The 14,487-nt window shown below is 45.6% G+C and overlaps 1 protein-coding gene across 1 annotated transcript in view; it reads left to right on the top strand.

Moving 5' to 3' along the window:
• The first annotated feature begins 293 nt into the window (after positions 1–293).
• bgnb (biglycan b) overlaps positions 294–14,487 on the top strand; it is a 20,430-nt gene continuing 6,236 nt past the window's right edge. The window contains exons 1-2 of the mRNA XM_048241173.1: positions 294–478; positions 10,484–10,763. Coding sequence (XP_048097130.1) covers positions 10,517–10,763 — 247 coding nt within the window. The 5' untranslated portion in view covers positions 294–478; positions 10,484–10,516. The remainder of the gene's footprint in view (positions 479–10,483; positions 10,764–14,487) is intronic.

The following is a 14,487-nucleotide window of genomic DNA, read 5'->3' as shown; positions in this document are numbered from 1 at the left end:
TTTTCGCATCACTTGTAATTGCAGAAATAATGGCTACACCTTTGGATGGAGGAGCGACTCACGTTTAATTCGATATTATTTTTTTTATTGATTATAATTCTAACGATTAATAACCTACACTTTAATGAGTATAATTTCATTTGACCAAGTTTCAGGGGTTTAGGGGCGCTACGCTCTTTCGCCTCCTCTCAAGCAGGAGGGAGGTTAACTTTTTGGGCATGATGTCGTCCACCCCCCCCTCCTACACACACACACACCCCGCTCCTCAGTTATTTCCTTAGTGTAGGAGCCAGTGTAGAACTCTTTAGTGCTGGCAGAGGCAGGCTGGATGTTCCTGTGGTAGGCTATCAAGGCATGGTGGAACTAGTGCATAGCCTAAGATCCCCCCAATAATAACATAATTTACCAGTGACCAGTCTCCGTTCTATAACAGATCGAAACTCGACAAGATTTTGGAATTGCGGAATTTTACAGAAAGGTACGTTTATTACTCAGATTTATATATGAAACATCTTGCTTACTCTGGGCTGCATTTCTGTTGCTATTCCATCATACCTTTGTCACCACAAGTGCAAACAAACGGATAGGCTACATATAGGCTACTAATTATACAAACGCTCTTGCGTTAATTTCAGGCATTCTTCTTATGTGATGTCTAAATGTGCATGGGGAACCGTTACCAACCTTGATCAAATTATCTCCAGGGCTAAAACAACGCATTCTGCTTTAGCCCAGAGACCAACTTTAACATCTTGTGGGGACTTCATCTTAGCTTTTCGCGGGTGCAGCATACTGTGTCAACCTGTTGCTCTGTCTCCTGGTTAAAAAAACACTGTCCAGGGCTGTGCAGGAGCGCCTGGCTCTGTGAAGACAATCCTATAGATGGCGCTCTGGCGCATAGATGTACAGATTCATGATGCAGATTCTCAGCACCTATGCCTACCTTTCAGTCTATAATTGATGTCTGTCCTATTGACAGTAATTCAGGAGTTCGTACTTTTTGGCAAGCAGCAAACTAGAGAATAACGATTTAATTACAGTCAAGTACTGTAATCTTGTTAAAACACTATATGTGCATACCTTTATCTCATCTTTGAGGTTGTATGGGTAGTCTCAACGCGTCTTTCATCTTCACATACTCTCTAACAACCTTTTGGCCTGATTTTTCTGCTTCGAGCTAGCTAGCAAGTCTTAATGCCAACCCTCGATTGGCATTAGGTGAATATACTAATGTCTGTACAGCTGTGCCAAGTCAATGAATATTTTGAAATTGTTATGCATATCCCTTTTCACATTTGAGTACAAGTAGCCTACAGAGACAACGAAATGCAGTTTGCGTCTAACCAGAAGTGTAAAAGCAGAAAAGTGCAATGTGATATACACAGTATAGACAGGCGGTGCAGTATAAACAGTATAAGACATGTAGTGTAGACAGTAGTATACAGTTAAAATAGTAGTATGGCTTACAGTAATATAAATATGTGCAATGTATTAGCAGTAGCCTTATACAAGCAGAATAGATATGGATACAGTATGTAGTATGAACAATGTATGAACAACATGTACAGAGAGGTGCAGTAACAGTAACATTATAAGAGTACAAAACAATATGCAATTGTCTGGGGGGAGGGGGTTGTCGAGGGGCAGAATGAGCCCCTAATATAATTTCCTTATATTTCACTGGTGAATCGTAGTTTATTACACGGCATCTAAATATCAGAGAAATGTTCTGAAATTGGCCTTGTCTTTTCCAATACTTCCCTGCCATTTTCACAGGTTCACAGTAGGCTACATTTAAACTCTTCATCCCTTTAAAACATTTTTGTGATACTTATATCCAGTCTTTGGTAAGTATGCTAATGTCCTGGTGTGATGTCAATTATTCAGCCACAGAAGAGAAACTCAGGACACTTGAGCTTGACATTTTCTCTTGAGTCACAGAGGTTTTCATAAGGCTTGCCTATATCTGAAACTCAGTGGACAGCAAGAGAATAAATAGCAGTCTGGAAGGGGGGAATAATGAGTGTGCATAGAAATGGATGGATCTGGAAATAATGATGAAGGAGTTTGGGTGAGGTTGAGTTGGAGAAGAGACAATACCCTCTCTGGGTTTGGGATGAAGCTGGAGAGAGAGAGAGAGAGAGAGAGCCAGATTGTGGTTTGAGCGTGGCTGCCCTTTGGCATTTCAACTAGTGAGAAAGACCGTCATAAGGTGTGGTTTCCAAATGTGAAAAAAGGACAGAGTGATTTCAATAATAAAGCAGGGTAGAGAAAGATGCAGATGAAATGGTAGAAAATTAAAATATTTGCTCTGGACTTTGGGATGCTGATTTTTGCAGTTCTTTGGAGTGTGTTTTTTCTTTAGGTTGTGCATGCATGACCTGTGTCTTTATTCTAAAATACACACACACACACACACACACACACACACAGAGAGAGAGAGAGAGAGAGACTTACACACACACACACACACACACACACACACAGAGAGAGAGAGAGAGAGAGACTTACACACACACACACACACACACACACACACAGAGAGAGAGAGAGAGAGAGAGAGAGCTTACACACTTACACACACACACACACACACACACACACAGACACACACACACAGACACACACACACACACACACAGAGACTCTCTCTCACACACACACACACACACACACACTCACACACACTCACAACACTCCTGTGACGCGACTGTTCCCACGTCTCAGATACGTTACTGGAAGAAAGTTAGCAGACTTCAGAAACTTCTACTGCTCTCAGTTTACCCCCACTGCCATTCTATATCCTCACATGTCTATGACCTCTTCAATCAGCCCTCTGGTAATCAATTCAGTTATTTCAGCATATAAACATGTAAATCCCGGAATTTATTGGTGGGTATTGTTCAGAAAGTGACTAATCAGAAATAGTCTAAACCTCCTACTGGAGCAAGGCTTGAGTCGCAAGAGTCAGTGGCACAGGAAGAAAGCCCTATCCTGATAGACTCCCCCTTTCCTCTCTGCTCTCGGCTGGCCGGTCTGGATGTTACACTCGTGCCTCTGCTGATTAAGGCTGGGCCGGGTTCGGTGCCAGCCCCCACATCCAAGTGAGAGCGGCGTCAGACACTTTGCCAGGCAGTTCCTTTTTTTAGGGACACAAGTCACCAAATTACAGTCGAGCGTGCAGTTAATTCCAGCCAAGCGCATGGATCCTGGAACCGCCCAATGGTTAGTCAGGCAATGGGAAGGACCAGAACAGGAAGAGACAGGAGTGAAAGAAAGAGCAATGAGTACACACACACACACACACACACACACACACACACACACACACACACACACACACACACACACACACACACACACACACATACACACAGCACTCAGGGTGAGGGGCAGACCACCAATGATTTCAAGGAACTCCCTCTTCTCCCTAAGGCTAATAATAATATTTTCAGAGACAGGCTTCCTATTGAATCCAGTTATTAAAGGGTCTATCTAATTTATTCCTCCTTACTGTGGCCTCTTATGTCACAGCTGTCTGTCCCTGCCAGTCTGAACCAGGTGAATCAGGGTCACCTCAGGACATGGCAGCGACTGCTAGACAGAGCTGTGACTACTCCTGCCGTTGCCTTTGGCTTCGATGAGTTTAGCACTGACAGGAAAATGCTTCAAGGTTGGCACACAAACCATCATGGCTCTTTATGAACGATCAATTGTTTCCCCACATCCACAAAAAGGACGAGGAACGTCTTATACATCACTGGATTTGTCTGGTTTGTCACTCTGTCAGCAATCAGTCCTTGTCCAATATTTACTGCTGCATGTTGTTCTAAACTTTGACATGAGTTTGGCTTTGCTCTTAATTTTTAAGTAGTTTTGGCAGGAGAAGAAGTATAAATTCCCAGACATGTTCACGTATACACAATTCAATCCAGTAAGTTGAAGAACGTCACTGAATGTATAATTAATGTTACCATGTGTGTAAAATTTGAACAGATGTTTCAATTGTAGGATTTTCCCTGTTAGATGTGAGGGTAGCAGAGGTTAGATCTTAGTCTGCTCAGGGTTTGGGGGATTTGGTGTTGCAGTTAAAGAGTGTGGTTGCCATTTTGGTTGATGTTCAAAAACATTCCACAGCGTGTCAGCTTACAAATCTAACCCTAACTCCTCATGCTCACCCAGTAAGCCTAACCAACAGCTTTTAAACCAATCTTTAATGAAAAGGCTGTTTGTTGACAACAGACTTTATGTGCGCGGTAACGAACTGTTAAAGTTGCCATGACTACATAAGTTCAGAAAACTGACAAGGGAAAAAAAAAACTCTTTGAAAAGGTCAAGCGTGTTTGGATGTCAGGTTGTGGGAAATTCAAACACCAGTGGGTAGGCACAGGTTGAGGTCAGGTCTACGCAGCTGTCTGTCTCTGATATTACAGCGTTTGTAATGTTCTCCACCAGTTCCCCCATCATTTTCCTATTCCCATCATCTCTCTCAGTCACATCCACTGCAAGCAAGGTATGCACGGAAAGTTGTCTGGCTGCTTTTTTTTCTGTGGCTGAAGCTTTTTCAGGTTAAAACAGCGAGCGAGCGTGCCTGTAGACAGACTTATTGCACAGAGACAGACACACCTGAAATTGGTCAGGGGAATTCCCACTGGATTTGATTTCTTTTATTATGGCAATCATGGAAAACATGCCCCCGAAATTTCCTGAGAAGAAGTACAGTAGCAACTCAGCCCAGAGCATTGCAGTACATCACAAAGAACTTCTACAGTGAAATAAGTTTCTCTGCCTCCCCTTTTTTTTTTTTAGATGTGTGCTCATCTGCAGACTGTGCGACTGCGTGGTCCCAGGCCAGCATCACAGTCAAACACATAAAAAAAAAACTATTAAAAGCTTAATTGGGATTCTTCACACCCTGTAAAACGCACAGTGCTCCCTGGTAGTCGAGTTCCGAGTGCCCGTGTTCCTGATCCAATAATGGTGAAGACAGATCTGTGCTCAGTCTACAAGAGGAACAAGTCAAAGGGATGTTAGGAACCCACATGGCAAGTGTTAATTCTGCCTTCATGTTGTGGATTTAATGTTTGCTTAAGATCTCGTCTTGGTATTAGAGAAGAGGGCAGAGGACTCCCGAGGGGTCGCTGAGATCGTGGGATGGTTTTTTACTTGATAGAGTACTCATGGCTCTTTTTATGTGTTGTGCACTTTTAGCCTCTCAGTCTCAGTCAACTCTCAGTCTCCATTTCTCTCTCTCTCTTTCTCTCTCTCTCTCCATCTCTCTCTCTTTGTACTTCACACACATACCCCACACACACACACACACACACACACACATCCTGTGTACAGTCGACAGTAGTCTCTCTCAGAGATGGGAGCTGCTGTTGCCGTGGCGTCCAGACGCTGCTCTGTTATTTCCCCCATCAGTCTCTTTAATCTGCCTCCCGTCTTACCCCCGAGCCTCCCCAGTGGCCCTCGCCCTCCGCACCCCTCCTTTTTCATCACTCGCTTTTTCCACCCTCCATTTGCACACTTGCATCCCTCTCTCCCTCTGTCTATCTGTCTCTTATTCTCTGTCTCTATCCATCACACTTGCCATCCTAAGCTTTTGTGCTCTTGTCCATTTGTTCTTTTGTATCTCTATCTCCTTCACTCACTCTCTCCTCTCAACTCCCTTTCTCCCTTTCTCTCTCTCTCTCTCTCTCTCTCTCACACACACATCGCAGTTCCTCTGTCCCTCCCTGTCTCTCTCTTTCTCACACACACACACACACACACACACACACACACACACACACACACACACACACACACACTCTCTCATGACTTGGGCATACTTTGCCGCGCCTCTTAGACAAACACAGGGGCAGCAGACGAATTGTGCGATGGAAATAGCCGCCCCTATAGCGGGGAGAGAAGTGGTGACCACTGTAATTATGAGGAGAAGCTGCTGTTGTGTCTAACTCTGGCCCCGCTGCGGGCTGAGACGTTAACTCTCTACAGGAAAGGCCATAATGTTTAGGTTTTTTGACCTGTCAACATACACACACACACACACACACGCCTCATGCGCGCTTGCCTCACCTGTAACGCCACAAGACACACACACCACACACACACACACACACACACACACACACACTTACACTCACTCTTACTCTCACACACCCAAAGCACCAGCCCAAGACACACTGTGTCTGCTGTGTGTCACCAGCCCAAGACACACTCGTGTCTGCTCTCTCTCTCTCTCTGACTTTCTTTCTCTCCAAAGCTCTCTCTCTCTCTCTCTCTCTCTCTCTCTCTCTCTCTCTCTCTCTCTCTCTCTCTCTCTCTCTCTCTCTCTCTCTCTCTCTCTCTCTCTCTCTCTCTCTCTCTCTCTCTCTCTCTCTCTCTCTCTCTCTGTCTGTGTGTGTGTGGTTTTGTTTCCTCTCCCTATAACAGGATCAGCTGCACTGTGGTCTCCTCCATTTACATCCTTTCATTTTGAACGCCAGATGTTCCTTTTATCAATCACAGCCTCAAATGAGATCCTTCCCCTTGCTCCCCACTCTGTTGGTCTTTCTACTGCCCATTCCTTCTGCTCATCTAACCATCTAACACTGGAGACCAATAAACACTGTGTCAATCACAATAATGTATAGAGGCAGATAATTAAAGACGCCTTAAACGCCTGTTTAGAACTGCAATCTTACTTAAAAAAAAGGCCAAATATATAAATTATTTACTTCAACAGACTATGGAACAAACAATATGGGCATAAATAACAGTAAACCTTGCATGGGTGCAAAATGCAAAGGTTTCTGGGTAATTCTGCCTCATCCTCTCCTTGCATTCCTCTGGCAGACTTGTAGAGATGCTTTCTTTCACTCTGTCTTTCATTCCAGGTCAGCAGCGTGATGAGCTCTTATCCTTTTCAGCGTGTAAGTTTGCCGTTTAAATTATGGCCGTGCTTAAGAAGCTGTCGTAAATGTCGCATTCTCGGCTTCCCGTAACAAACAGCTCTGTCAGACACCATCAGCAGCAGCCGCAGGCACCTCAGGGCTTTGGTTCTAACTCTTTTTTCACACAGTTGACAAACTGGCGTTTCATTTTGACTGAGATTCACAACAACACACCACATATCCGTATGCCCTGAGACTGTTGGCTGCATTGCTCAGATATATGTATGCCTTAATCATGTCTGAAATGCAAAGATATGGACATTTGGACATTTGGAAGTGCCCCATGGAGTTATCCTCCCATTATCTGGTATGTGAGCCCCAGTGTGTGTCTATGTGTCTGATGTGTGTGTTTGTGTGTGTGTGTGTGTGTGTGTGTGTGTGTGTGTGTGTGTGTGTGTGTGTGTGTGTGTGTGTGATTGTGTATACATGTGTGTGTGTGTGTGTGTGTGTGTATACATGTGTGTGTAGGGGGTGTGCTGGACTGTGGCGATGTGTCTGAGACATGAGGGGGAGGCAGGATTTAGAAGCGGCCGCGGAGAAAGAAAACATCCCGTCCTTCATAAGTGGGGGTTTATGTGGAGTCCTTGTGGAGCGCTGTGTTTGGACAGTGATATTGCTGCTCTAAAACCAAGCTGCTGACATTCACATCATCAGTTGGGGTATTTCTTCCATGCGACCGTGGGCCCTCCTCACTGGACAAGAGGAGACTGGCGTCCGTGGAGAAGATAAATGTTGAGGAGTCTCTGGTGCTGACTGTTCCCATACACTACAAAGCACAAACAGAGACACTCAGACAGATTAACTGCAGAGAGAAAAAGCACAAAGGATGACTTACTAGACACGAAAATGGTCAAGTAGTTAAGGTTATTTGAAGTTTGTGGTTATGGACTATTGTGGTATATTCAATGCAATACACCAGGCCTCTCTAGTTTTAAGCTTTTGATTATACAATGCAAAGTCATAATGGCTTTTCGTGGCGGTTGATCGCACTATTATCAGTGACAGTGAGGCGATGAGGCTGAGGAGGAGTGTCCATCCGTACACTGAGAAGACCTTGAGAAGAATTTGCGTGCCAGATGGTCCCGGCTCTGTCAACATGGCAACTGAAGTTCCTCTTCCTGAAGGATGAGCAGGGTGATTGAACTTGAGAGACTTGACAGTGAAATGGTTTACAGTAAAAACCATCTCCAGAAAATAACATGAACACATTGGATTTTTCTAGCGCTTTTCAAGGCACCGATAGCACTTTACAGTGAAGGGGGAACCTCATTACCACCACCAATGCGTAGAGCCCACCTACTGTGTAACCACCACCTATGTGGACACTCACACACACACACACACACACACACACACAGGGATACAGAACACAAAAAGACACTGCATAAGGACTGCATAGCCTTTCCTCTCAAGATACTCTGATGATCACTAGGGTCTCCTCTGAGGAAGTGAACTCTTATATCTGGTGAAATGTAGTGTTCTCACCTCCTTAAATTTCCTCATGCATGGGAGAATTCCAAAGATTCCCCATACTACATGGATGATTCTAGATACTTGGAGTAATTAATTTTGAAAGGCGGTTTTACCTAGGGTACCATCCCAGACAGTGATGGCATGGTGATGGAAGTCTGTCAGTCTGTCTGTCTGTCTGTCTGTCTGTCTGTCTGTCCATCTATCTATGCCCGTGGCCCTGCTTTGAGCTTATGCCGCTGAGCAAAGTCCCTCCTGAGATTCCAGTCCTTGGCTGATGTCCAGCTGTCCCAATGTATGCTAATGAAGGGACAAAACACAATGGAGACGTACGGCCATGTCGTGACACAGCACAAGGACACAGCCTGTCCTTCAACTGACCTCTGCTGACCTCAGGGATCTCCTGTGAGGAAATGGAACACTTAGGTCTGGTGAAATGTGATGTCCGCGCCTCCTTTAGTTTCCTTGCTTGAGATTGGAGAACCAGACATTTCCCATATCAGACACAATGCTGTTGGCTAAGCGATCCACTTGTTATGGTGGTTTCAACTACAAACACCTTCTTATTATAGGTGAAAGTAAATGAGGTGGTGGTCAGACCATCCACTAGTACATGGACAAATCCAGAATTCTGGTCATGCTGTTTAGGGTCAAAGGTCATAGTCTGGAATAGGCTCAGAGAGTGCGGGGGTCAGAAATTCAAAGCACCAGTTGTAGAGCGGAGGGTTCAGGTTTGGGGTCAGGGTTATGGTTTATTCATGGCCCCGGGCCCCCTCCTCACCCTGTGCCTCCCTACACACATGACCTCATCTCGCTCAGCTGGATCAGCATTTACCATTTACCTGCACACACACACACACACACACACACACACACACACTTATGCACCGGTAAAGTCCACCCTGCGGTAATGTAGCCACCTTCCTCTTTCCTGTACCATGAATGGCCCAACTGTTACACTGAGCCCAGTCAGACTTTTTCCACTAAATCTGCTGTCGGATCGCTAGTGTACCAAACATTGACACACTTGCTTTTCCTCTCTATCTTCCCTCACACTCCCTCTCTCTTTCTCCCTTGCCTTACTCACCCCCCTCCTTTTCTCTCTTTTCTCTGACTCCATCCCTCCAGCTGTCTTTTCCTTTCATTCCTTTTTCCTCCTTTCCTCTCTCCCTCTCTCCGTCTCTCTCTCTCTCTCTCCCTTCTCTCCTCTTGCGCTACTCTGTATCCCGGGCATGTGGGTGAACTCCCTCTGTAATGGGTTGAGTTCATTATGTATGTCATGTCGTTTTAATTTCATTAGACCCACTCTGCACCTGTGTTCACTAAGGTCACTGGTAGCCAATTGGTCTTTTCCTGTCTTTTTCTGTGGATTCTTTCCCTGATGTTTTCGTTTGGTGGTGTAATGCACCAAAGGTGTGAAACATTAACTCCCTTTACTTAAAGGCCACATTGATTCGTTAGCCAGTGCTTAGAGTGTGTGACTCATTCGTTGTACAGTATATACAAAATCTCAGCTGTTGATCCCATTTCCCCAGGCCACACAAAGGAATTGTGAAAATATAAATAAAATGTTTATCTTAGATTGCCATTGTGCAGAATTCACGTACAACAACATTAAAGCTCCGTATCTTCAAAGACTTGAAGGCCATTCTAACCACTATAATGCCCTGCCACTTGTCTGGAATTGGAATAGTTTCCAAGATTCCAATACGCATCTTCTTCAGTATAATTTTGTTCTAATTCTTTGTAATCTTGCCTCGCTACAAACTAGATAAATTAGATTTTGTTTGCATAGATGTTGCAAAGTTTTTGTTTGTAAGATCTGAAAAAAAAATCCTTCTCTCCTTTATTTTGCACTACTGTCGATGTTATTTTATAGACCCTTTCAAGAGAGTTTCATTATCAGCATCATAGTTGGCCCCACAAGGCTTCCGTTTTAACATTCCATGTATCTTAATGCAGAGGAAGTAGATTGGGAACCAAATAGAACGTTCAAGCATTGTTTTTGTTTTTATTGTTGAAAGGGTTTATACAATGTCACTCTTTCATCCTCCCACTCTCTCTCTCCTCTTCAGGTCTGTGTGAGTGTAAACAACACGGTCCCCATCATGTTGTCCCGCTGCTCTCTGGCCCTGCTGCTGTGTGTGGCCGGCCTGTCACTGCCCTCTCGGGCCCTGCCTTTCGAGCAGAGAGGCTTCTGGGACTTTGGAATGGATGGCGACGGGGGTGGGATGATGATGATGATGAGGGATGAAGAGGAGGGCTCCGCGGCTGAGCCAGGCTCTGCTGAGATCCCCCTCGCCTGCCCTTTTGGCTGCCATTGCCAACTGCGGGTGGTGCAGTGCTCTGACCTGAGTAAGTGCCACTACTGTGTGTGTGTGTGTGTGTGTGTGTGTGTGTGTGTGTATGTGTGTGTGTGTGTGTGTGTGTGTGTGTGTGTGTATGTGTGTGTGTGTATGTGTGTGTGTGTGTGTGTGTGTGTGTGTGTGTGTGTGTGTGTATGTGTGTGTGTGTGTGTGTGTGTATGTGTGTGTGTGTGTGTGTGTGTGTATGCGTGTGTGTGTTTATGTTCATTTGTGTATGTTTGTGTGTGTGTGAGAGAGAGAGCACACTTTAGGTCTCTGTGTTTTTATGTATACTTGCCAGACTGTCCTCATACTGTACGTCCTCAGTGACCGAAACAACAAAGCATGGGGATGAAGAAAGATAGAGGGAAATGAAAGAAGAGATGAAAGAAAGAAGGAACATGAATATGAAAAGAAGAATGCATGAATGCATGAACAAAGGGAAAATAAATAAACTTCTGTGTAGACCCAACCACGATAATCGTGATATCCGGCACTGAGGTGGTGTGTGTGTGTGTGTGTGTGTGTGTGTGTGTGTGTGTGTGTGTGTGTGTGTGTGTGTGTGTGTGTATACATGTGTGTATACATGTGTGTGTGTGTGTGTACATGTGTGTGTGTGTGTGTGTGTGTGTGTGTGTGTGTGTACATGTGTGTGTGTGTGTGTTTGCACATGTGTGTGTGTGTGTGTGTGTGTGTGTGTGTGTTCACTCTGCATGTTTTATGTTATCTCTTTATTTATATTTAAATATATCTAAATAAATCTAATCTCTATATCTAATCCAATCTCTCTAAATCTAATATCTATATCTATATCTATATCTATATCTATATCTATATCTATATCTGGGAATTCATCCTGTGCCACACAGCAGGTCAGACAGACAGACAACAACAAGGTGACAATGACACATAACACCAACAACCAATTTGCATCACACTCAAACCAAAACAATACACAACCCCAGACATCTCTCCATTGTAGAGGAGACTTTTAGTTGAAGTACAGTATCATCCGTATCATTTTAATATAGTAGTAAAGTGCAGTATGATCACACACAGAGGTTCAAGCTTATTCCTACAGTGTAATCCTAGTTTATTCAACAGTGTAATACCGGTAGGGACGAATGGTCAGCAAGCGCGGTTGGTTTGGGATGACAGCACCTTATACCGTTGTGCCTAATTTACCCAGAGTGCATGGCAAGAGCGATGGGCTTTGATGGAGCCTGCTGAAACACTCGCTCCTGTGTACTTTCCATGTGTGTGTGTGTGTGTTTGTGTGTGTGTGTGTGTGTGTGAGCGAGTGTGTGTGTGTGTGTGTGTGTGTGTGTTTGTTTGTGTGTGTGTGTGTGTGTGTGAGAGTGTGTGAGTGTGTGTGTGTGTGTGTGTGTGTGAGCGAGTGTGTGTGTGTGTGTGTGTGTGTGTGTGTGTGTGTGTGTGTGTGTTTGTTTGTGTTGCTCACACTCGCTCCTGTGTACTTTCCGTGTGTGTTTGTTTGTGTGTGTGTGTGTGTGTGTGTGTGTGTGTGTGTGTTTGTGTCGCTCACACTTGCTCCTGTGGACTTTCTGCGGGAGCCTGGAGCACTGCTTTAGTGTTGTTCTTGGGACACGGCAACATGAAGAACGTTTCACAGGAATACAGAGAATGGTGGCTACAGAGCAAACGGGGAGGGTGAGGGGGAAGGAGTGTGAGGGGGTGAGGGGGCAGGAGGGTGAGGGGGTGAGGGGGTAGGAGGGTGAGGGGGTAGTGTGAGGGGGTAGGAGGGTGAGGGGGTGAGGGTGTAGGAGGGTGAGGGGGGAGTGTGAGGGGGTAGGGGGGTGAGGGGGTGAGGGGGTAGGAGGGTGAGGGGGTCATGAGGGGTGGGAGGGTGAGGGGGTGGAGGAGGAGGGTGTGGGAGGGTGAGGGGGGTAGTGTGAGGGGTAGGAGGGTGAGGGGTGAGGGGGAGGGGTGAGGGGTAGGAGGGGTGGGAGGGTGAGGGGTGAGGGGGTTGGAGGGGTGAGGGGGTAGGGGATGGATTGGGGTGAGCGGGTGTCTTGAAAACAAAGACACTTTGAAAGAAGAAATTGGAAGGGTAGATGTGCTATTTTCAAAAATGAAAAGGGAGATTGATACAGTGGTTGTGGACTGACCTGGTTTGTTACCTTGAAGGATTTAGAGCTGGTTGGTCATGTCATGGGACAAACACAGGCGCTCTGCTATTGACAGTGTCCTTCTCTTTGCTTCATTCCTCTCCTGAGACTGGAAAAGTACACTGGCTGTGTTATTCTAAGCAGATGTGAAGGATTTGTGTTGTCTCTTGTGTAAGTCACCCTTGGTGCTCTGGAAATTCTTGCCGGCCGTCTTTCTCCTTCTTTAGAGGAGCGGTCCAAAGCTGCTACAGCAAATAAATATCACACACAGGCACACACACACACAGACACACACACACACACACACACACACACACACACACACACACACACACACACACACACACACACACACACACACACACACACACACACACAGATACATAAACACAAACACATGCAAGCATAAACCTCATAAGCACAGGATGCAAAACAAAAATCCTAACGCCACCACTCTTCCAATTATGGTCCTCATAGAAACTTTACAACCGTAGAATTGACAAAGAACCCAGGAAATGAAGGCTTATTATTTCAAAACTATGCATTGTTTTACAGGCCCTGTGTCCACTAATGTATGTTGACATTGCTGTCTATACATGTCAGTGGCTAGGTTTCAAACATAAACAGGGTTCTGATAATTTTTTAATGATCGCCATTTTCAGTTATATTTACTTTTATACAGCTGTGTGCCTATTGCTTTTGCTTCTGAATCCTTCGCTACCACATGGGCATGGCGGGCCAGGGTATAATTTCAGTGATGTTGGTGCTTATTTAAAACACATGTTCTCCCTCTGAATGTCCATGCATCTGTATGCTTTTTGAACCATGTTTCGGTTGCAGATGTATGTGGTGTTGGGCTGGTGGTTTTGGGGAACCTGCACTCCTGCGTGTTTGGTGTCGGTTAACAAACAGGATTACTGTGGGTTTAAGTAGCAGGTGGATGTCTGAGACCACAGATGTCTGAGACCACAGTCCTGTGTGTGTGTGTGTGTGTGTGTGTGTGTGTGTGTGTGTGTGTGTGTGTGTGTGTGTGTGTGTGTGTGTGCGGTGTGTGTGTGTGTGTCTGGGTGTGTGTGTGTGTGTGTGTGTGTGAGAGAGAGAGAGAGAGGGAGAGAGAGAGAGATGTGTGTGTGATGTGTGTGTGAGAAAGAGATGTGTGCGTGTGTGTGTGTGAGATGAGGTCACGTCTGCCCACTCCCTCCTCCTATCATTTTTTAATTCAGTGGCGGGCCTGTCTGTGCGGCCGGCACGTCCGTCTTTTCCCCGAGCGCTTCTCATCTCCGTCGCTTTTGCCTGCTGCTGGCCCGGCGTGAGACGTGCATGCGTATCCGTGGTGACAACCTGCTGCGCTGTCGCATGTGTCATACCAGGGTGGAGCTGCTGAAGCAGCGCAACCCGGGCGGCGCTGACGAGGGCTGCTGCTGCTGCCGGGAATGAATCACCGCTGGTTTCCCCCTCCCAAGGCAGCCTGCCGCCGCTAGCACAGAGGAAACACTGCAGGCAAACTGACACTGTGATGTGGTCCGGATGCTTCTAGGATGTGGCCCAGAATTGGCTGTGCGGTTTTAATGTTTTGGGATGTTGTCATGATGTAGCCAAGGCTTGATA

Source organism: Alosa alosa, chromosome 4 (assembly GCF_017589495.1).
Source record: "Alosa alosa isolate M-15738 ecotype Scorff River chromosome 4, AALO_Geno_1.1, whole genome shotgun sequence".
NCBI lineage: Eukaryota > Metazoa > Chordata > Actinopteri > Clupeiformes > Clupeidae > Alosa > Alosa alosa.
This window is presented reverse-complemented; position numbering and strand designations above follow the sequence as displayed.